At 47.5% G+C, this 20,681-nt stretch overlaps 8 protein-coding genes across 8 annotated transcripts; 4 read left to right on the top strand and 4 right to left on the bottom strand.

The window, feature by feature from the left end:
* Positions 1-540: 540 nt before the first annotated feature.
* Positions 541-2,466, top strand: TrAFT101_006175 (uncharacterized protein). The gene is made up of 3 exons (XM_024900132.2): positions 541-725; positions 796-1,980; positions 2,047-2,466. The coding sequence occupies exons 1-3, from the start codon at positions 599-601 to the stop codon at positions 2,229-2,231; spliced, it is 1,497 nt and encodes a 498-aa protein (XP_024760701.2). The 5' UTR covers positions 541-598; the 3' UTR covers positions 2,232-2,466.
* TrAFT101_006174 (uncharacterized protein) lies at positions 2,356-4,346 on the bottom strand. The gene has a single exon (XM_024909873.2). The coding sequence runs from the start codon at positions 4,258-4,260 to the stop codon at positions 2,530-2,532; it is 1,731 nt and encodes a 576-aa protein (XP_024760700.2). The 5' UTR covers positions 4,261-4,346; the 3' UTR covers positions 2,356-2,529.
* Positions 4,347-4,867: 521 nt separating this feature from the next.
* On the bottom strand, positions 4,868-6,155 carry TrAFT101_006173 (uncharacterized protein). The gene is made up of 2 exons (XM_024910642.2): positions 5,896-6,155; positions 4,868-5,838 (listed from the first exon to the last, which is right to left on the bottom strand). The coding sequence occupies exons 1-2, from the start codon at positions 6,064-6,066 to the stop codon at positions 4,960-4,962; spliced, it is 1,050 nt and encodes a 349-aa protein (XP_024760699.1). The 5' UTR covers positions 6,067-6,155; the 3' UTR covers positions 4,868-4,959.
* A 1,072-nt stretch (positions 6,156-7,227) lies between these two features.
* TrAFT101_006172 (uncharacterized protein) lies at positions 7,228-8,186 on the bottom strand. Its single transcript, XM_024902567.2, has 4 exons — positions 7,893-8,186; positions 7,778-7,824; positions 7,663-7,726; positions 7,228-7,606 (listed from the first exon to the last, which is right to left on the bottom strand). Exons 1-4 carry the CDS (start codon positions 7,942-7,944, stop codon positions 7,356-7,358), a joined length of 414 nt encoding a protein of 137 aa, XP_024760698.1. The 5' UTR covers positions 7,945-8,186; the 3' UTR covers positions 7,228-7,355.
* Positions 8,187-8,678: 492 nt separating this feature from the next.
* TrAFT101_006171 (uncharacterized protein) lies at positions 8,679-9,731 on the top strand (the record flags this gene model as incomplete). The annotated part of the gene is made up of 1 exon (XM_024910641.2): positions 8,679-9,731. The coding sequence occupies one exon, from the start codon at positions 8,679-8,681 to the stop codon at positions 9,729-9,731; it is 1,053 nt and encodes a 350-aa protein (XP_024760697.2).
* A 587-nt stretch (positions 9,732-10,318) lies between these two features.
* TrAFT101_006170 (uncharacterized protein) lies at positions 10,319-14,147 on the top strand. The gene is made up of 6 exons (XM_066127672.1): positions 10,319-10,605; positions 10,676-11,401; positions 11,474-11,779; positions 11,840-12,138; positions 12,234-12,268; positions 12,333-14,147. Exons 1-6 carry the CDS (start codon positions 10,457-10,459, stop codon positions 12,336-12,338), a joined length of 1,521 nt encoding a protein of 506 aa, XP_065983785.1. The 5' UTR covers positions 10,319-10,456; the 3' UTR covers positions 12,339-14,147.
* TrAFT101_006169 (uncharacterized protein) lies at positions 12,228-14,456 on the bottom strand. The gene has a single exon (XM_024908221.2). It carries the CDS (start codon positions 13,747-13,749, stop codon positions 12,382-12,384), a length of 1,368 nt encoding a protein of 455 aa, XP_024760695.2. The 5' UTR covers positions 13,750-14,456; the 3' UTR covers positions 12,228-12,381.
* Positions 14,457-15,143: 687 nt separating this feature from the next.
* TrAFT101_006168 (uncharacterized protein) lies at positions 15,144-20,317 on the top strand. The gene is made up of 2 exons (XM_024902565.2): positions 15,144-16,026; positions 16,118-20,317. The coding sequence occupies exon 2, from the start codon at positions 16,127-16,129 to the stop codon at positions 19,520-19,522; it is 3,396 nt and encodes a 1,131-aa protein (XP_024760694.2). The 5' UTR covers positions 15,144-16,026; positions 16,118-16,126; the 3' UTR covers positions 19,523-20,317.
* Positions 20,318-20,681: the final 364 nt, after the last annotated feature.

Raw genomic sequence — 20,681 nt, 5'->3', positions numbered from 1 at the left:
GTCCATACAAAAAAACACCAAATTCGGTGTTTATTAGTCCGGTGAATTTCTCCCTCCTTGCATGGGTGTGCATGTAATCAACGTCTGGCCAGATTTGTTTTGTCTTGACGGCTATTCGCTTAAATCAGAATGCAAAACCACCCGCTATCCGCGCTAAATCCGCGGAAAATGGCCATTAATTGGTATCGAGAAGTATCCGCATCTTGATCTCGGTTTAGTGATTAGCGAGATCAATGCTGCTGCGTACCGGCTCGAGACCCCAAGTCTCGCTAATCCCCGTTTGTAACGCTTCCTCGAGATGCGATGTCGGCAGATGGACATATATGCTATACTGCTTGGATACCAATTTTTTCTTTCTTTCTTTTCTTATCCGTGTCCTGAGATGGCAACATTCCACCCCGCGTTTACACTTCGGCTACCAAGACAGGCGTAAATAATGCGGGGGAATAAGACGGCTAAGCTCCAGTCTGCTTTTACATACCGACTTGGCTTCTATAAAACACCGGCCGTAAACCTCTAGACTTTCTATCACACACAAAAAAAAGGAAAGAAAAAAAAAAGCTACGTTTCCATTGCCAGCCACACAGAATAGAACATCATGGTGAGAAAGGTGACCGCATCGGAGATCCTCCAGCACAACAAGACGGACGACCTATGGATTGTTGTTAATGGAGAGGTATATGATATGACTGAATTCGCACCTGAGCATCCCGGCGGGCAAGAGAGTATGTTTCAACCATAGACAGCACTTCCTCGATTCAGTAATTCAGGTACACGTTGCTCACGCGCCTCTAGTTATACATAAATTTGCTGGAAAGGATGCCACTGAAGAGTATGGTCGGGTACACTCGCCTTCATTGATCCGAGAGACTCTGGGAGAGAAAGGCCATATCGGATCCCTAGATGAATCCACTATAACAGAAGACTGGAAAGCCGCCAATCAACCCTCAACCCAAACTGCTTTGGTGAAGTTAGGCGAGAAGCCGGCACTCGGTGACATTTTCAATATGGATGACTTCGAAAAGGCGGCGCATATAGCCTTATCCGAGAAGTCTTGGGGATATATCCGGGGAGGATCGAATGATAACATCTCACGAGACGCCAATAGTTCCATGCTTCGCCAGATCTGGTTGCGCCCAAGAGTCTTACGCAACGTCGGTACTGTGACAGCACGCACGAAGCTTTTTGGATGTGACCTTGACATGCCCGTCTTTATCTCACCGACTGGCGCTGCACGAGCTGGAGGTGCCGAGGGTGAACTGACGTTGGCTCGAGGAGCTAATTCGGCGGGAATCGTTCATTGTTTCGCGACCCCCTCGTCATATACGCATACAGAAATCTTAAACGAGACCAAGCGGCAAGCCTTCTTTCAGCTGTACGTGGACAAGAACCGTGATAAATCTGAAGCTGCCATCCGAACGATCGAGGCTAGCGGTAAAGTGAAGGCTATTCTCCTGACTGTTGATGTCCCTGTCATCCCTAAACGGGAAGACGACGAGCGTGTAAAGTCAAAAGAACAGATGGCAGTATCTGGAATTGGATCGAATTTTGAAACCGAGACGAGCGACAAGAAAGGTGCCGGTTTTGCGCGCCAAGCAGCGTCGTTTATCGACCCGACGACGAGCTGGGATGATCTCAAGTGGCTACGGAGCATCACGCAGCTACCAATTGTTATCAAAGGCATTCAGACCGCAGCAGATGCCATTATGGCTGCGAAGATGGGAGTTCAGGGCATTGTCATCAGTAACCACGGCGGTCGCGCAGCGGATACAGCACCGCCTTCTATTCTTGTCCTATTAGAACTTCAGAAGCAGTGTCCTGAGATATTCGCCCAGCTTGAGGTTCTGATCGATGGCGGATTTCGACGAGGGTCGGACATAGTCAAAGCTATTTGCCTGGGCGCATCTGCAGTTGGGCTGGGCAGGCCGTTCCTCTACTCCCTCAGCTACGGCCAAGAGGGTGTAGAGCACGCAGCATGGAGTAAGTTTTGCATTTCTTGCTTCTACCACTCGATTTTACGCGAAAAATAACTGACAATCTTTGCAGTTCTTAAAGAAGAGATCGAGACGGCGATGCGTCTATGTGGCATGACGGATTTGATGAGAGACGCACATCCGGATCTTGTAAACACTAGCAGTCTTGACTTCATGGTTCCTGGACTTAGACATCCATACGCGCGCAAAGTTGATAAATCAGCTGGATGGCTAAGCTCGCTACGATCAAAGTTGTAGGAGACTTTGAAAGAGGTATTTCGATTGGAAGAGTCGGTGGGAATTGAAGGAAACAAGTGGCACCTTACAGGACGTATACTAAGCTCAAGGGACAGCGCGTTCTTATAGACATTATGTACCAAATTTACCAATTGGATAATTTTGTTTATTGGTTCGGATAGCAGTCAGCTCTGGCATTCACGCATGCCGTATCGCTACGAGAATCTCTTGCTAGATATGTAGTAATGGATATTCCTTGAACCATGTACAGTCCTGGTGCTTTCAACTTACATGTAATCTGCATTGTGAGTTCTATAACTCATGACGAACAGCCGCTGCTATTATTACACGCCGTCACGCCATTTTGAGATTCGCTTTGGTTGACTGTCCGGCAGAAACAGGAGGACTGGACAGTGATATCGGCTAAACACGTCGCCAGTTTCAGCGGCAACTCGAGCATCTTCGCCTCAGCTGTTCGTCCCAGCAACGTCAAACACTCATGGTAGCCATGCAACGCCCAGATGTTATTTGGGTGCTGGTGGCCACGCGGCAGAGACTCGTCGAAGCCGAGGTCTTCTGCGTACGCCTTGGCAGCTTCTTCTACGCGGCCTTGCTCCAGCAGTAGAGCCGCGAAGGCGTGTCGGGATGGCTGCATCCAAGCCCATGGCTCGCTATAGTTGAGATGGTCGTCTAAATAGATGGAGCGACGCAAATGCTCAAATGCCAACTCGTAATTGCCGCGGCGGTATTCAATCTCACCGGCCAGCATTGCTTCACCGACGGCGAGGATGTCGATGCATTTGTTTGGGAAATCCATTCGTGAAGGAGGCACGCGGGCTACAGCTTCTTTGAATAGTATTTGCTGCTTCAACGCCTCGTCCACTTTTCCTGTAGCGGCGAAAGCAACACCTTTTGCGTATTGGATTGTAGCAGTTGTGACACAGTAGAGAGACTGATCTGTGGGAAGCTCAAGGTTGATGATGTCGTCCCAACGGCCAAATCTGATCAGGACATGAGGTCGGACAGCGACAAAGGCTTCTAACCAGTCTGCCATGGGCGGAGACTTGATGGAGAGTAGCTCTGCAGGGAGTGCATCTTCCATGTGTTTGCAGTTCTCGATGGCGATTTTCGACTGCCCAGATAACATGGCAGCATATATTAAAGAGTGATAGTTATGACCTCGATAGAGGGCATACATGCTCATGCCACCAGCCCATTCCACATATTTTCGATCATCTTTGACAGCGACTGTGTTAGCGGTAATCGAGGCTTGATAGTCCCCAATAAGAATGTCGAGATGCGACGGCATGTGGTTTAAATGGGCGCAGCCAGGTACGAGGCCACGAAGCCGATTTCCCGAGGGCACGGCAGCTTCGGGGGTGCGTGACATCTCCATGAGGTGAATATGTAAATGAAGCAAGCCTGGATGCTCGTTGGCGCCTGGTTGCTTCAATGCCCGCGTAATGGCTGCTTCAGCCTCGATAGCACGAGAATTGGGGCCTGGCTTGCCGCTGTACGGATCCCACATGGCCCACGGAGTGAGGTTCATCAGTGCGTCGATGTAGAGGGCGGCGACATCCAAATCATCGCCGAATTGCTTGTATGCAACTCCCATAGCATCAGCATATGCGCGATTCCATACCGAGTAGTCATCTGTCGGAGTACGTTGCGGGAATCGGGCAACGAGCGCATGGATGAGAGCCTGTTCGACTGGACTGGCATTTCCTACGAGTTCCAATGCCTTTCGCGACGCGGTATGAGTGGCGTCCAGGGACGTCTTGAGATCCTCGGGATCAAACAACCGCCACGCTTTGTTGTAGTAGGGGCCGCGGGTATATGCTAGCCCCCAATACCCCATGGCACAGCTGGGATCAGCAATAGTAACTTTCTCGAAACAGCTTGACGCCTCCTGTGTATTGAAGCCATAGGCCCAAATGAGACCTCGGTTAAACCATCGCTGGGCGTCGGGGCTTTCCGTTGTAATGGGGCGATGATAAGTCCCAAGATCGAAGTAACCATCATCCTCTAGAGCAGCTAGTTTGGCTTCCATTGTCGATAATTTGCTTACTCTGCGTCTTTAAAATGAACCTTTAATGTATTGAGATGGATCAAATGACGACATATGCCTTTAATTGTAAGAACGCGGGGTTGAGCGCAGCTATGTTTAGTTCTAAACACGGGTAGTCATTCACTTCCGCACTTACAAATCCCACTTGACGTAAAAGGGTAGTTGTGTGTCACCACTTTAAGTAAATGCTAGCCCATGCAAATGCATATAGAAGGCTGATGATTGTATATACTAGTACTCTTAGTCGAAGCTTCTCCCCGCGTTCTATATACTACATAGAATTCGCTGGCATCGGCCGACCCTTGTTAGAGTAGATCTATATGGGGCAGCGGCAGCTAGTATTAGTAATGTTTGCCCGATCTCAGTTGCTGACACTACGTATGTATGTAGTTGCAAAAGAATCAGACCCATAGCCTGGTTTTAATGTCATTTTATGAATTTGTATCGAATGTATTGAACGAACCTGAGATGTCTATTTTCATATTGGACATCTCCGATCAAAGTAGACTTTTCGAAACAACGAAGAATGAAAATGATAGGTAGTGTATACAGAAAGGTTATCACGAATGCGCGAGAGTTATATTGCTTGCCAGCAATCAAGACAAGGGTTCAAATAAAAGGCTTAACTTGCTATATAGAAATAACACTAGTGCTTAAAATTCCAGACTCTATATTTCTTTTTCAGTTTGCGACCTTAATCACAACCTTTCCATAGTGCTTTTGATCCCACTGGTACTGGTACGCCTTCTTGATGTCATCAAATGAGAAGATGTTGGAGTCAACAACAGGGCGAATCTTTGCAGAGTCAATAGCCCGGTTCATTTCCTCAAACTGCTGCCTGGAGCCGACAAAGACGCCGCGGACAACGCAAACGTGGCTGAGAGCGTCCATCAGAGGAGGCTGCTTCTCTGATGGTGCAAGGAATCCGATGATAGTGATGACACCCTCCAGCTTGATGGCTTTGAGAGACTGTTCAAGACTTCCAGGGCCACCGATCTCAAGAATGTGATCAAATCCAACGCCTCCGGGAGTCAGAGCTCGGGCAGCCTCACCCCAGTTGGTGGTCTCTCTGTAGTTGATAACGTGGGTGGCTCCCAGCTTCTTCAACTCCTCGGCCTTTTCCTTTGTAGATGTAGTGGCGACAACGGTTGCGCCAGCAGCAGCGGCGAACTGGATACCTGAAAGGCTGACACCGCCGGTGCCCTGGGTCAAGACCCAGTCGCCTGCCTTGACAGGCTTGAGTCCGTAGAGGGCGTTCCATGCGGTAAGGGGAGCGCAGGTAAGGGTGCTAGCCTCAATCGCGTTTAGAGAAGATGGAGCCTTGACAAGAGCGTGGTCTCCAAAAACGGCATACTCGCGCAGAGTACCATCAACTGCACCGCCAAGACCACTTGCGACGGCCTCGGCGGTAATTGGGTTGGTGTGGTGGAGTTCATTAAACAGCGTGCAAACTCGGTCTCCCTTGGCCACTCTGGTGACCTTGGGGCCAGTTGCAAGGACGATGGCGGAGCTGTCAGATCCAGGAACGACGGGAAGTTTCATGGAGAAAGGGTAAAGTCCCTATCAGCCAGGTTAGATCTCAGAAATTGTGTCAACATCTTTGCCGGCTTTACATACTTTGGGAATGACCAAGTCTCTGTAGTTGAGAGACACGGCTTCTATCTTAACCAAGACATCATGATCGCCAAGGTTGGGAAGAGAAACGTTCTCCTTCAGAACAAGGCTATCGAAGCTGTCTTTGTTGATCGCGTCGATAGACCATGCTCGGGTAGTAGTTGGGAGAGCCATTGTGATAGAGTGTAAGGGTATAAAATCTTTCAGAGTGAAAATATGGTGACGCGGTAACTTGCAGATGCTATGAATGCTTTGACTGATAACTAGAAATCGTTAACTGGCGTCCATTGACAGATATTTATATCAGTATGTGGAAAGCGGATTCATTGTGGGCTCGCCCCAGTTATTGAAAAATAGTACCACGGAACTTGCCACTGCATTTACTGAGGACATTCAAAGTCATGCACCGCTTTGGCACATAGTAACATTCTGCATTATTAATGATACGTCAATGATGTGATTCGGTCTCCATCGTTCTAGAGTGAATCATCTGGCTTTCTAGTGTAACAACCCTACGGCTTACACATCTAGTGCCACATAGCACAACGGCCTGCAGACAAGCGTATCTGCCTGACGAGTAAGATAGAGTTTGTTTCCCCCCTTGCCACATTTGCAAAAACCAACTTTGGACAGACGAGACACGTGAAGAGTTCGACTAATTGCCCGATTCCTAAAACTCGATTTCAAATGAGCATCCTGCAATAAAATCATGCCAAGCAAAGCGCCGCGGCATTTTGAATCAGTCGGGCGCCCACTTTAGGAAGTTTCAAAGACTCAACCTCATTGGCTCAACTTGTGCACAAGCGTCGGCCGACCCCTGTCAATATAACGGAAATGGCTATTCTGGAGCGGAAGCTAGAGAGGGTCGGCCGACCCCTGTTAGGCACCTCGCGTACACCGTTTGCCCTTGAAATTCGCCCACACTGTCTGTCAATGCAGCTTCCATGTCGTTGAGGTAATACACCAATACTGCACACCTCCTGGTGTCATCCACAGCGAGCGAGGACGTTTCAAGACGTTACTGCCGAACAATTCGTCAAGCATAGCAGTCCTCAAATGTCTTTCGACCTCAATTTCTCCCCTCATATGCGTAGACTACTCCACAGGTGACGCAAAATTGGTTCGGTATTGCTAATACCCATCAGACACATGCGATGTTTAGCAGCAACGTTTGGCGGCTTCGTTTAATAGTTTCAACGTAAGTGCTTTTTATAATGAATTAGAATGAACATTGGCGTTGGACTAATAGGTTTTGAATAGCACGAGCTCTTCGCTTCAGTCAAAGTTTCAGAGTCTTTTTATCCTATACCAGCTACGTCTACGTCGTGTCTTCATATGGAATGCCAACGATGGTGTATCTATGCTGAAGTGTTATCACACAGTGACTAGAGGAAACAGCAGGCCGAATATACTCAAAATGGTAAAAATCTACATATTCTACAATCCATTGTCCTTCATAACGTCTAAATAAATCGAGGCAATTGCTTGGCTTCCTCCCGCTGAGCGACAAATCCTACCCTGTCTTTACAGTAGAACTCGACGCCAATGCTGCTGTTCAGGTTTGCGGCTCCGTTATCCAATGAGCCAGCCTTGATAACAATGTCTCCAGGCATGATATCGAGCTTTCCATATAGGCTGGAACCGCAGTTGGAGCAAAAGAAGTGCCTGTTCTTTCCTCCAGACTCCCCGGTAGTATCATACCACTTGGGTTCGCCTAGGTTCAATTGAGTCTCAGAGTAGAACTTCGAGGTTGATAAGGAAAGTGCTTACCCTTCGTGACTTGAAAGCTATCCTCAGTAACCACAGCGTTTGAAGTATATGCCGAGCCGGTCCACTGTGAAGTGTTAGTGGTGCAATTCAATTTGTTCTCTATTGTGGCCCATACCTTTTGACAATCCACGCAGTGGCAGAGAGCCGTCACTTTCGGCTCACCTAGTATAACACTTTGTATTAGTGGACAAATGAGTAGAGTTGGAATCACACCAAACATTTGAACTCACTGCTGCTAGAGTATGCGATCTCTCCACACAGGCAACTTCCTGAAAGAGGCATTTTGGGCAGGATATTTCAGATAAAAAGTTGATAACTCTATGTTCAAAGCAAAGGTTCTTCCGTTTAACCCCTTATTCAAAAATGCGCGGGGTAACTTACCCTCTTAAATAACTACATGTATTCGCGACTTATCCGGTGACACACGAATTATCGTGCAATCGTCCGCGTTAGCCCGCGACAGTCCGATGAAGGGCCCCAGCTATTGCCACAAATACGGTGGATTCAAGATCAACTTCATTTATTTTTGAGGAGTTCTACAGTTCGTTTCCGATCCTAGCCGGATATCTTTGCCGATTCACGTCCCATATTTGGAACAGTGCTTGGCGTCTTGGTTCTCTTCGATTACATAATGCTGGATGGGCACGGCAATAGCACTCGGTTCATGCATTCGCCACTGTGTGGATCGTTGTTCGGAGCATGCAGCCGTTTCTTATATAGAATTCACTAAAGACAGAATTTGTGGTATGCTAATTATATTCTATAAAGTAAGCTAAGTTTCCACGTGGATGATGGCGGATAAGAAGCGCTACACGATACATGTATGCGCCTCGGTAAGCACACATATATGGGCCTGGGCCAAGCTGTCCCATCTAATAGTTAGACACCTCAATCATATATTAGATACGGAAGCTTTGCGCCTTAAACATTAATTAATTCTCTACTCGATCTGTTGGGATAAGCTTCTATTATATGATTGCTTCCTCATCTTACGCCAACGCTTAGAGTCCAACGCCATGTCTTATATCAGCAGAATGAAGCGTGACCTGCCCTGGGTCCAGCTTCCGTTTATTGCAAATGCACCGATGAGTGGCGTTGCTACCAGCAAACTTGCAGTTGCAGTGACCTTGAGCGGAGGCCTAGGACAGATTGGATTTACAGGCAGCCCCCTCGGACTGAGAGCTGAGCTGGAGAGTGCTCAAGCTCAGCTGAAAGATTTCATGGCCACCAATCAGAATTTAGGTGTGCTTCCGGTGGGAGTTGGTATCATCGTCATCGGTAGCACACCGCAACGCTGGCTACCAATCTTTGCAAAGTTTAAGCCTGCAGTGGTTTGGCTGTCATTCGGGAGTGCGCAACAGATGCAAGCCTGGACGGAAGGAATTCGAGAAGTAGCCTCATCTTCCAAGGTGTGGATACAGGTCGGAAGTGTCAATTCTGCTATAAAAGCGGCTCAGATCTGTCAGCCAGATGCATTGGTAATGCAAGGAAGCGATGCGGGCGGTCATGGCCATGCAAAAGGGGCAAGCGTGATGACGCTGGTTCCAGAAGTGGTAGATGCCCTCAAAGACCATGGGCTCTCTCACATCCCGGTCCTTGCAGCTGGCGGCATCATGGACGGAAGAGGAGTAGCGGCAGCTATAGCTCTTGGAGCTGAGGGCGCAGTTCTAGGCACTAGATTCATTGGAGCAGAGGAAGCTGCCATGGATTCGGATGTCCGCGAGGAAATCCTCGCAGCATCCGACGGCGGAGAGTCGACGGTGAGGTCTCGGGTGTTTGATGATATTTGGGGCACAAATCCCTGGCCACAGCTATACGACGGCCGATGCTTGAGAGGCGCGATTTACAATAATCGGGAGAATGGGATGGATATTGAGTCGGTACGGACACAACTCTACCGCGATACTGAGCGATCCCAGGTAGAGGAGGTTAGCATGAGAGACGTCGCTTGTATCTGGACAGGGGCAGGAGTGGGATTGCTCAAAAAATTGGAACCTGCCGCTGACATTGTCAACCAGGTGCAAGAAGAGGCGAGAACGAGATTACACGATACAAGGGCATTAGTCTAGCAATATGTGATAGTTGTGATCCATCGATGCGAAAATAGAGCATTACAAAGCAGCATGGGCGAGTTGCCTGGCCAATTGGTGGCTGATTTGAAATATAGAGTGACTGCATAACCTTTTTTCACAGATATAATCACTAATGACATGATTCATTTCAGATCTAGTGTCCCAGTAAGTGTCTTTGCATCTAGATCCTCCCGACCTGACATAGCATATCATGGCATAGCCGTCGTTTCGTGGCGCATAACCAGGATTCTTCTTACATATCGCACCAATCGACGCTGGATCCACTGACAGGGATCGTCCGACGCTTGCTCCTGAGTTTTGCCTCGTGGCTTGGTAGCTCGACAGTTTGCATCGCACTGTAGAACTAGACATTCTTTAGGATTTCTCACGCAGCGCCACCATTGGCAGACATTTTACCTCTGTATCGATACTTGAAAGCTAGCTCAGCAATAGAAGCAATAGCACACTTTACTTGTATTTCTGTGCTGGTTCATGTACTAGTACCATGTTTAATTGAGTAGTCTGTGCTAGCGAATGTTTAGCTTCCGGAGGAGGCGGACTAGATTTGACAAGGGTCGGCCGACGGCATATTAATTCACCTTGCTTCTCTTGGGTCTTTTCCAATACGCAACCCTACGAGGTACCGAATTATCCTGCCCAGTATCGTATCCTCGCCCTGTCCTCCAAAATCACGTATCCGTTTGTATCCGACGCCTCTCAGCATGACCGATCTGGCAATCCTGGCGTCAAGCAGCAATGAAGTCAAGGTCACAGCTGCTCGGACCGGCTACATCCCCGGAACGTGCTTAAACTGCCGGCGTCAAAAGCAGCGTTGCGACAGGGTCCTCCCTCAATGCTCACGTTGTACCGCGTAGGCTTCTTGTCATACTGTCGGTTTGTGGCAGTTGATCATGAGCAAACACTAACATTATGGCTGTTAGGAAAGCAGTTCGATGTGTCTACCCAACGAAGACGGATGTACAAGGCCGCGGGCTGGCACCGATATCCAATGGCACGGCTGACATGTTGATGCCGTGTTCCAGTCCTTGTCGGTTCCATCTATCTCCTCTTGGCGAGCGCAACTTGCTCTGGGCAGCTTGCTCAAGCAACGGCTCATATGTCGAAGGAGATTCTCCCCAGCCGTCACTGTCTCGTCTCGTCAGAGATATTTTTGGCCTTGCTTCCATTGATATAATAGATGTTGTAGCCAAATATTTTAGTCTCGCCTATTACTGGTTTCCTTTCTCGGACAAAGATGCCATCTACGGTGAAGTAGCGCAATTTATCTCGGGCGGCGCGGCCAATCACGACGAATTTGCTCTGCTGCTTCTTTCTATGCACGTATTTTCGGAGAGCACTTGCGAGTATTCGCCTCGCCCGGCACAGAGTGCTTTATACCGCACCTCACGGCAGCTTTTTGTCGTTCTGCAGTCATCTCCGGACGTTCAACTCCGTATTTTGCTGCAATGTGGAATCATCCTAACGATGTACGCGTGCGGTCATGGATTGGGCAGAGACGCCTATGAAACCCTAACAATATGCATTGGTCTCATTCGCCGGCTCAGCTTCAACGAATTTGTGGCAGGATCAAAGGAGAGTGCGATTAAAGACTATCACAGCCAACTAGAGCTAGATCTCTACTGGAGCGCAATAATCTTATTGGATCGGTAAGCTACAAGCACGGCAGGCGTTTCATCAACGTCACATTCCGCGGTATTAATCTAATCTTAATACAATAGCACTATCGCTTTGTCCACTATCGATCACTGCCTACCATATCTAGTAGAGGAGGCTCACCTCCCCCCAAACTCTGCCATCTTGAGAGTAACACAAGCCGATCTCTACTCACAAGATTCTATCCGAAACTTCTTGGCTAGAGCAGAACATGCCATCCGTATGGGAGATACGCTGAGGGCTATAAGAAGCTCTGATTTAAGCCAATACGAAGTGGTGGAGAGAGAGATGTGCAGTGAAATTGGTAACTACATCCGCACAACTGAAGGAAGTAATTTTCCTATTTGCGAAACTATTGCTATGACTCTTAGGTGAGCACCGCAAGTCCATTTCTTATTATCGTGGAATATCGGGTTAACTAGGATTGGAAGTGCTTTGATTATGCTATATCGCACGAACGACTACTATAAAGTTTCAAGGAATAACCCGAAATCTATATTGACCTTCAATTGCGCGCGCAACATGATTATAGAGACATGTCGTGCCGAATCTGAATGGCTCAAGAGGCATGGATGGTTCAACAGCACCAGACCATGCTTCATAGGTTTATGTTGCTTATACGGTGCCGCTGCTCACCTAGACGAGCTTTGTGCAGATGGACTATCCGCAGAAGATAAGGGTACTCTCAGAAACGCCGTATCGGGATTCGCAGCACGCTGGAAGATTTCAGGTATGAGAGTTCTTTTTTTTTTTTTTTTTTTTTTTTTTCTTTCACTTTGGCCACGTTGGCGTTTCAAAAGATAAATTTTCTAATCAAGTGAGCAGACAGCTTTTTGCGTCACCTTGACTCGGCCAAGAGGGTAAGTCAATTAAAGAGAACTGAGCTGAATCATTTATTAGACTACTAATTGTGTATACTCGCAGTTTTAATTCATATGCCTTGTCAAACTTGAGTTTATTCGCTTGGATATTCTCAGCCAACATACTTTCCATACTTTGTCAAAACTTCATCCACCTTCAAGCGATCAATATCCTCCTCCCTCAAGCATACGGCCACATCGATATCTCCAGCATCTGTTCTAGGCATAAAGTATATAAGACCTTCCATGGGCTTGAACTTGTGCCTTTTAGCTATGCTTGGCTTTCCCAGCTTTCCAAAAGATTGCTGATATAACCCCTGTCCAGCCCAACTTGAAAACATGACGTCGTACTTGGAAGGCTCCAGCAAGGCTCCGTACACCAAGGCACCTTTGTCTTCACTCTCTGCTAATGCTGTTGCAAAGCTGTGGATTGCAACGGGCTGCAGATTTTTAATATCGTCACGGAACCTACCAGCGAGAACAGGGAGATCCATGGCACCCGCAGCATCATTCAGCGGTAACGTTCGATCGATGCAGTATACCATATGGCCCATGTATTCCGGAGGGACTGGCGTCTCCAGATAGCGCCGCGAATTAATGGCGCGACAGAAAGTCGCAGTTGCTCCAGGTGGACCAGATCCAAGACGCTGAACACGCACGGCCGTGATCCGTTGACAGACCAGAGCAGACAGAGCATCGTCAGTCGAAACCCAGGAGCCTGGCGTGGAAGCAACACGCTTGAGTTCTGCCAAATTCGAGCCAGGGAAGTGAAAATACACCCATCTATACTCTGGAGGTGGGCTGGAAGCGGAATCTGGATCTGGATCCGAGGTCTTTTTCTGAACGCGAAAGGGGGTAAGGTCCGTCTTGGGCTCATCCGGATTTAACAGTCGAACGACGTTCCTACGATCCCGATTTCCCTGCTCGAGTTCAAGTTGCGTAAGCGGCTCGCCGCCGCTAACTCTTGCGAATAGCCGAATCAACTGGGCCAGGCCGTTCATATCAAGAATATTGTGCTGGCCAGCGAACGTTACCAGCACGCCGCCTTTAATGAAGTTGGCTTGGATGAGGAGTACCGGGGCCGGTTCAATTGATTCGTCATAGCCGTAGGGTATTCCGTCTCGTGACGACAAAATCTCGCCATCAAGCATCGACATTGGCGCACCTGCATCCACGATGGATTGAAACGACGGACAAAGTTTGCGGCAGTCCTTTGCCACCACAGGAGTGAGGCGCGTCCCTGGAGCATATGGGACGATTTTCGCAAGGCCCGTCTTGCCTGGAGCGGCTCCTTCGCGAATAACGTGGCCCGAGAGCCAAGGGAATGCATCTGTGAGCTCCTTTGCCGCTGCCTCAAGGTCTTTTGTAATGACTTCGTCGGATAACGTCTCTGGCGTAGGGAAGCCGAAGACGATTTGGGTGTATGTCTTGAGGAACATGAGCTGCCCCATGACATCCTGGTATTTGGAAAAATCCTCCATAGTGTTGTTTGTGAGGGAGAGAATGGGCTATGGTCTGAGCTTGTCTGCGATCGCGGCAAGTGAAACGCGAGCTGTGCTATACCGATACGGTGAGTTTTATAGGGCTTCGGATGGCGGGCGGAGTAATTCTTCCCCCCTCCTTTGAGCGAGTGTTTATTTATGCAATTTGTAAACGATTTTGAAGCTGCGCTATTTAAATATTCGTTGAGGTGTCTCACTTTGAGACTGATTGCCATAAGCGATAGATCCGCGTTAAGGATTAGTGGCCTGCATGCATATGATCCTATGAACCAAAACCATGACGCGATGGATGGTAGGACAAGAGACTGCTAGATCAGAATTTGAGCGGGTAACGAATAAATTGTAAGTTTTGAAATGCAAGTGCGAATTTAATGAATTATCAGCGTCTATATATGAACCTGCATAAGCTCCAGTCCCGAAAGCTATTGCAGCGAACTACTATCAAGCTTAGTTTCGTGCTCTTTCAAGACTGGAGTTAGTCTCCTCAATGTTCCGCTTTTTTTTTTTTTTTTTTTTTTTTTGCTATACTGTACCTGTTCTCTTTTCTAGAGGCGAGATCGAGGGACGGCCGCAATATCCGCGGGACCCTGGCCTCACTCTACTGTCTAGCAACAATTGGATAAATCGGCAGTTTGCGCCCGTTGAATTGTCACTTATTAAGGAAAGATTGAAAAAGGACAGATATAATCGAGCTACTGCGGCACTAGTTTGTGTCGTGATGTAACATTGTCTAAGATATACCAGCGGCTCCCTACATACAATATCACATGCATGCATTTACAAACCCCGCACCATTTCTAAGCACAGATATAGAAGCGTGGAGACGTATCTGCGCTTTCTATGAAAGAGAAGGCGTGTTGAAATTATGCCTTTCTGATTGAAGAAGGCAGAAGATTTGAGGTCATATTGTTAGGAATCAGAATGAAGTCTACACTTTCTTATATGTCTGTCATATGACTTGTATTTTCTGAGCCTAACGTATAGCCTGTCTACTAGGTATGATCGCGCTTACATCGTTGCGGAGATTTTTCTGTTCGCTTATTTCTTGGTCAATTTTGTTAGACTGCTTGGAGAATTCGTGGGAAACAAAGGTCCAAAAAATATAATAGGGAATTAGTATCTGTAATATTTTAGTATGTTTGTGTGTTTGTTTGAAGATTAACAACTGTGGCAGTGTAGCTCGGCCGAAATCCATTTTACGGGCCTTGCGGTTGGAGCTAACTGGTTCTATATAAATTACGTATATAAGGTTTTGCCATTCGCGACCCGCGGCTGACATAAGGAATTAGAAGATTTTCGCCGATTTCTTCTGTTTTTTAGTAATTCTTTCCAGTTGCCTCTTTTCCCATTTCCAATGGGGAAAATAGCTTTAGGGTATGCAGTCTTCAGGATAACACTATGAAGAAGGCTGCCGAGTGAGTTCTACCTTCTGTATCATATCTTGTCAGTTGTGGTTATAGCGTTAATCCTTCTGAATATTGAGGTTTGTAGGCTCCGGCCTCGCTAGCGGTCGGTAGGTAAGCCCTGCCAAACCCTTCTGAAAGTTGATTCCCAGGGATCTAACCGTACGGAGGTTGCCTGGAAATTCGTTTCTGGATGGGCCTGGTGCCTCTGGCTCAGTCAGGCGGCGTTGGGTGACAGCACGGGAAACCCGCCTGTAGCTGACACTGTAATGGTTAACTCTCCAGGGCTTGGGGCCCCTACGGTTCGTTGAATGGTTGGCTTGCTGGCCCCTGTGTGCCTCTGCTGCAGCGGTTGGCTCAGGGGATATCAGGCTTCTGCGGTCGGCTGGTTTATACATGTAGGTGGTCTATTACATGCAGTTGGTCTGCTGGAAGCCACACTCCTACCTGGAGAAGCGCTTGTTCGAGTCCTAAGGTCCCTGCAGTTTGAAAGTGTTGCAGGGCCCCTAGTTCCCATAGTGAGAAGGCTTGTTGCGTGTTGGCTGCCGGGCTTCTCCGTGGGCCAGGCGAATCCAGCCCCCGGGGCCCCGGCTTCAGTGGATTCGGGAGAGGTTCCTCGGAGGCTGATTTGGGCCGGGCGTGCTGGGTCCAGTCCGGCGGTCCTGGGGCACTCTTAATGGCTGACTCAGCCAGGCCAGGCAGGGTAAGCCATCACATGGCGGTTGCTGCCTACAATTGGTTGCTCTTCATTTCCCCGCGCGACATTTATATAAGGTATACGGATATTGATAGAAGAGCTCTATTAGTCCGTCTGGCTGTTCGCATTAAACTTTCGGGCTGCCGAAGCCATTAAGTAAGTAGTCGCCCACAAGATTGTCTGGCAAGCCACAGCTACCGGGCAAATGTATTTAACATGAATCTCTCTAATGGCAACGTGAGGTTAGATCGCAACTATGTCGCAGCGACCGTCCAGCCGCGAAGACTTCGAAGTTGCCATCATTTGCGCTTTGCCACTCGAGTATGATGCGGTTGTCCTCCTGTTCGATGAGTTCTGGGATGAAGATGGGGATACGTTTGGAAGAGCAATTGGAGACGTCAACAACTACAGAACAGGTCGCATTGGCAAGCATAATGTTGTGCTAGCTCTCTTATCCCACATGGGCAAGGCTCACGCAGCGGCGGCGGCCGCTAGCATGCGGTCCAGCTACGGAGCTCTCAGACTGGTTATCCTAGCGGGAATCTGTGGCGGCGTGCCATTTAATAGCCAAGGCGAAATATTCCTCGGAGACGTGGTTATTAGCAAGTCCATTATCCAATACGATTTCGGCAGAAAATATCCCAATGGGTTTATGCGCAAGACTACAGATGAAGATAACCTCAGGAAACACGGAAAAAATATTCGCAACTTCTTGACGAAATTTGATACAAGCAGCGATAAGGGTAGGCTTTTCGAAAGAACGGCTTATTTTCTTAAACAGCTCCAACAAAAGGCTTCAAAGGATCAAGACAAATATAAATACCCTGGAATAGCCGAAGATAAGTTATTTGAGTCAAGCTATCGTCATAAGCACCGCAACTCAGTGGCGTGCATCTGCAACAATTGTCATGGAAGAAAGGATCCAGTATGTGATGGAGCCCTTAGCTCGTCGTGCGATAATTTGGGGTGCGATGAAGATTATCTGGTGGTGAGAAAACAACTTAAAGAGCAAGACAAGGCGCAGGAGCCGGCTATCTATATTGGCGCAGTTGCATCGGGTGATACTGTAATGAAATCTGGAGAAGACCGGGACAGCATCGCAAGGAGGGAAAGCGTGATTGCGTTTGAGATGGAGGGAGCTGGAGTCTGGGAAGAAATGCCATGCATTGTGGTCAAAGGCGTGTGCGATTATGCCGACTGTCACAAGAACAAGCTATGGCAGCACTTCGCAGCGGCGACGGCAGCATCTGCATCGAAGGCAATTCTTGAACAGTATATTCGAACGGATAGAGGTCGTGGCCAGTTTATTGAAGACTCGCTGAGATCCCTCTTCCTCGTTCCTCTTAGACGAAACCAAGACTTTATTGGGAGAGACACTATTTTATCAGGGCTTCTGGAAAAGATTCGGCCGGACGCAAATAAAGACAACTGCCAGAGAACTATTATAGAAGGTCTCGAGGGTGTCGGTAAGACACAGATTGCATTAGAGGCTGCCTATCTACTCCATAACGAGCAACCTGACTGCTCCATTTTCTGGGTCCCAGCGGCAGACGCATTGACTTTTGAAATCGCTTACCGCAATATCGGCAAACAGTTAAAGATTCCACAAATTAACGAAGATGAAACCGATTTTAAGCAGCGTGTTAAAGTTGCCCTAAGTGCAGAGAGCAGCGGTAGCTGGCTCTTGGTCGTCGATAATGCAGACAATATAAATCTGCTCTTTGGCCCTGCTGGTATTCTACATTATCTCCCGTTCAGTCGAACGGGCTCGATCTTATTTACAACACGGAATCATGAGACAGCAGTCAGGTTGGACATCTTAGCGGAAAGCATTTTTAGTATACCAGAAATGTCTGAGAGTGAGGCCCTCAGCCTACTACAGGAAGGTCTAAAGAGGAGCCAGACAAGCAATATAGAGGCCTCGAAGAGGCTGCTTGATATGCTAGCAAACCTACCGCTAGCAATCAGGCAGGCGTCGGCATACATGGCCACAAAACACATATCAACTCTCGACTACCTTGAACTTTGCGAATCAGAACCTAAGGATATGATTGATTTATTAAGCAGAGATTTCGAGGACCGACATCAATCCGCAAAGAACCCAGCGGCTATAACATGGCTTATTTCATTTAGCGATATTATACAGCGTGACCAGCTGGCAGCAGAGTATCTTAAATTTATAAGCATCTTAGTGGAAGAGGATATTCCAAAATCTCTTTTACCTACAGCTACGGAAAGAAAGGCTATACACGCAATTGCAACGCTACGGGCATATGCATTCATCACTGAGCGGGAGGGAGAAGATTCATTTGATACACATCGGCTTGCGCGACTAGCTATGCGAAACTGGCTAAAGAAGGAAGGGGAGCTGAAGCAGTGTGTAACGTCTGCGATACAACGGCTTAATGACGTGGTGCCATATCCAAAGCATACGAACAGCGCTGATTGGATGAAGTACCTACCGCACGCACAGGCTGTCTTAGAGCTTTCAGAATATTCTACTAGCAAGGAGGCTGAGGCGAGTCTATTTACCAAAGTGGCCGAGGGAAATAATCGGCTAGGACAATATCAAATAGGAGAGCAGATACACCGGAAGGCAATTAAGCTAAGGGAGAAGGTGTTCGGCAAATATGACCAAAACACACTTGTCAACATGAGTAAGCTCGCAGATACGCTTTATAATTTAGGCAAATTTCCAGAAGCAGAGGAGGTATATCGGCAGACATTTAATCTAAAGAAAGAGGTGCTTGGGTTAAACCATCCATCAACTCTTCAAACAATGAACTACCTTGCGACTGCGCTCAGAAGATTAAGCAGATATCGAGAGGCAGAGCAGATATACCGGCAGATATTTACGCTAAAGGAGAAAGTGCTTGGTATAGACCATCCGTCAACGCTTGAGAGCATGAATTGCTTTGCAAGTATACTTTCTGATTTAGGTAAATACAAAGAAGCAGAGAAACTACATCAGGGGGCACTTAAGCTAAATGAGGTGGTGTTTGGCAAAAACCATCTTGCAACACTTAATAGTATGAATAACCTTGCGCTTGTGTTTTTTCAATTGGGTAAACTTGAAGACGCAGAGAAACTACAATGGGAGACACTTGAGCGAAAAGAAAGAGTGTTTGGTAAAGAAGATTTATCAACACTTGATAGCATGGGTAACCTTGCAAATACATTTTCCGTTCAAGGTAGATATAAAGAAGCAGAGGAACTACTTCAGCAATCGTTCAAGCTAAAGAAGAAGGTCCTTGGCAAAGACACTCATCCATCAGTACTTAAAGATATGCATGGCCTTGGGATTTTGCTTTATCAGCTCGGCAAGTATATGGAGGCAGCGAAATTGCAAGAGAAGACACTTGAGCTGAAAAAGGAAGTGTTTGGTAGAAGTCATCCAACAACACTTGAGGCCATGAATAATTTTGCATGCGTGCTTAGAAAATTAGGCAGATCTACAGAAGCAGAGAATCTACATCGACAGACACTCGCGTTTAGGGAGGAAGTCTTTGGCAAAAGTCATCCTGCAACAATTGAGAGCATGAATAATCTTGCGAATTTGTTTTCTGATTCAGGCAGGTATATAGAAGCAGAGGAACTGCGGCTGCAAACGTTGAAGCTAAGAAGAGAGTGGTTGGCAAGAGATGTCCTTTGATATGAAAGCTGGAATAATATTGCGAACTACATAAGAGAAAAGAGCAGGCAAGGGGTCAAAGCTAGATATTCTCTACCCCTTTAGTGACCATAAAAACAGGTACTTGCACGTGTGCTAGACTAGTGCATATAGGCTTATGGCTTATACATCCAACTCGCGGTTGCACACAGTCACTATTATATTATCTCATTGACAATTGTCTGAACAGGACGGCTTTCCAGAGAACGGTCCGGCCTGAGAGACACACTTACTGGGAAGAGGCAATCGCCTCGGCCAAACCAGGCAAATCCATCTTCCGCATCATGGAATAATAAAAGAGGAAAGAACCCTTCCAGCTACCGTCTTTGAAAGACAGATGTAACTTATACTCAACCGCTAATAAATTTACCACCAACTTGAGAGGAAAGCTCCTCAATTGACAGTTCGCCGAAGGAGATATTGAAGACCTGTTAGCCCCAACCCCTCCCCCAACCCCCATCCCACTTGCACTTCAAATCACCAAAGATAAGTCATAAGATACGATCCTCAGAACCAAGAACCCTGCTCCAAGATCCAATAGCATCACTGTTTAGCTCCTCAGGGCCGCCTAGCCGCACATGTCCAAAGCCATCCACGCAATATATCTCTCCGCTGTCCGCATTAGTCATCACCCCAATCCTCTCAAGAACGCAAAGGTAGTTATAATCCTTAAACCAGGCAGCGTACTGCACAGTTTAGTAAATAAATAGAGACATATATACTTATTGTTGTACATGGGCAAAGGAATCGAGCGTCTTATTGCAAGGTGAATCACGGGGCTACAATAGCATATAGCATTATTCCCGCTCAGTACTTCGACGCCCTACCTAAACGCTCCTGTGCCGACCTTGCCGCTTGACTGGTTCGTGAGATTGAGAGAGCCGTAGCAAAAGGCAGGCTTGCTGCCCTCCTCACCTTAGATATATCCAGCGCATGTGGCATTGTCTTATGCGACAGACTCATCCTTAGGCTAGGGCAGCAAGGCTTGCTTACTCCCATTATTAAGTGGTCCTTTGCGTTCATTCCCGGAGGGACTGTTGTATCTTCTCTAGATAACGCATATGCTGTATAACTTTGCCGAGTCTATTACCTTCGTTCCATACTATCTATCTTGACTGCGCTTACATAAATCAATGTAATC

Source organism: Trichoderma asperellum, chromosome 3 (genome assembly GCF_020647865.1).
Source record: "Trichoderma asperellum chromosome 3, complete sequence".
NCBI lineage: Eukaryota > Fungi > Ascomycota > Sordariomycetes > Hypocreales > Hypocreaceae > Trichoderma > Trichoderma asperellum.
Note: the sequence above shows the minus strand (reverse complement) of the source record. Positions and strands in the feature narration are given on the sequence as shown.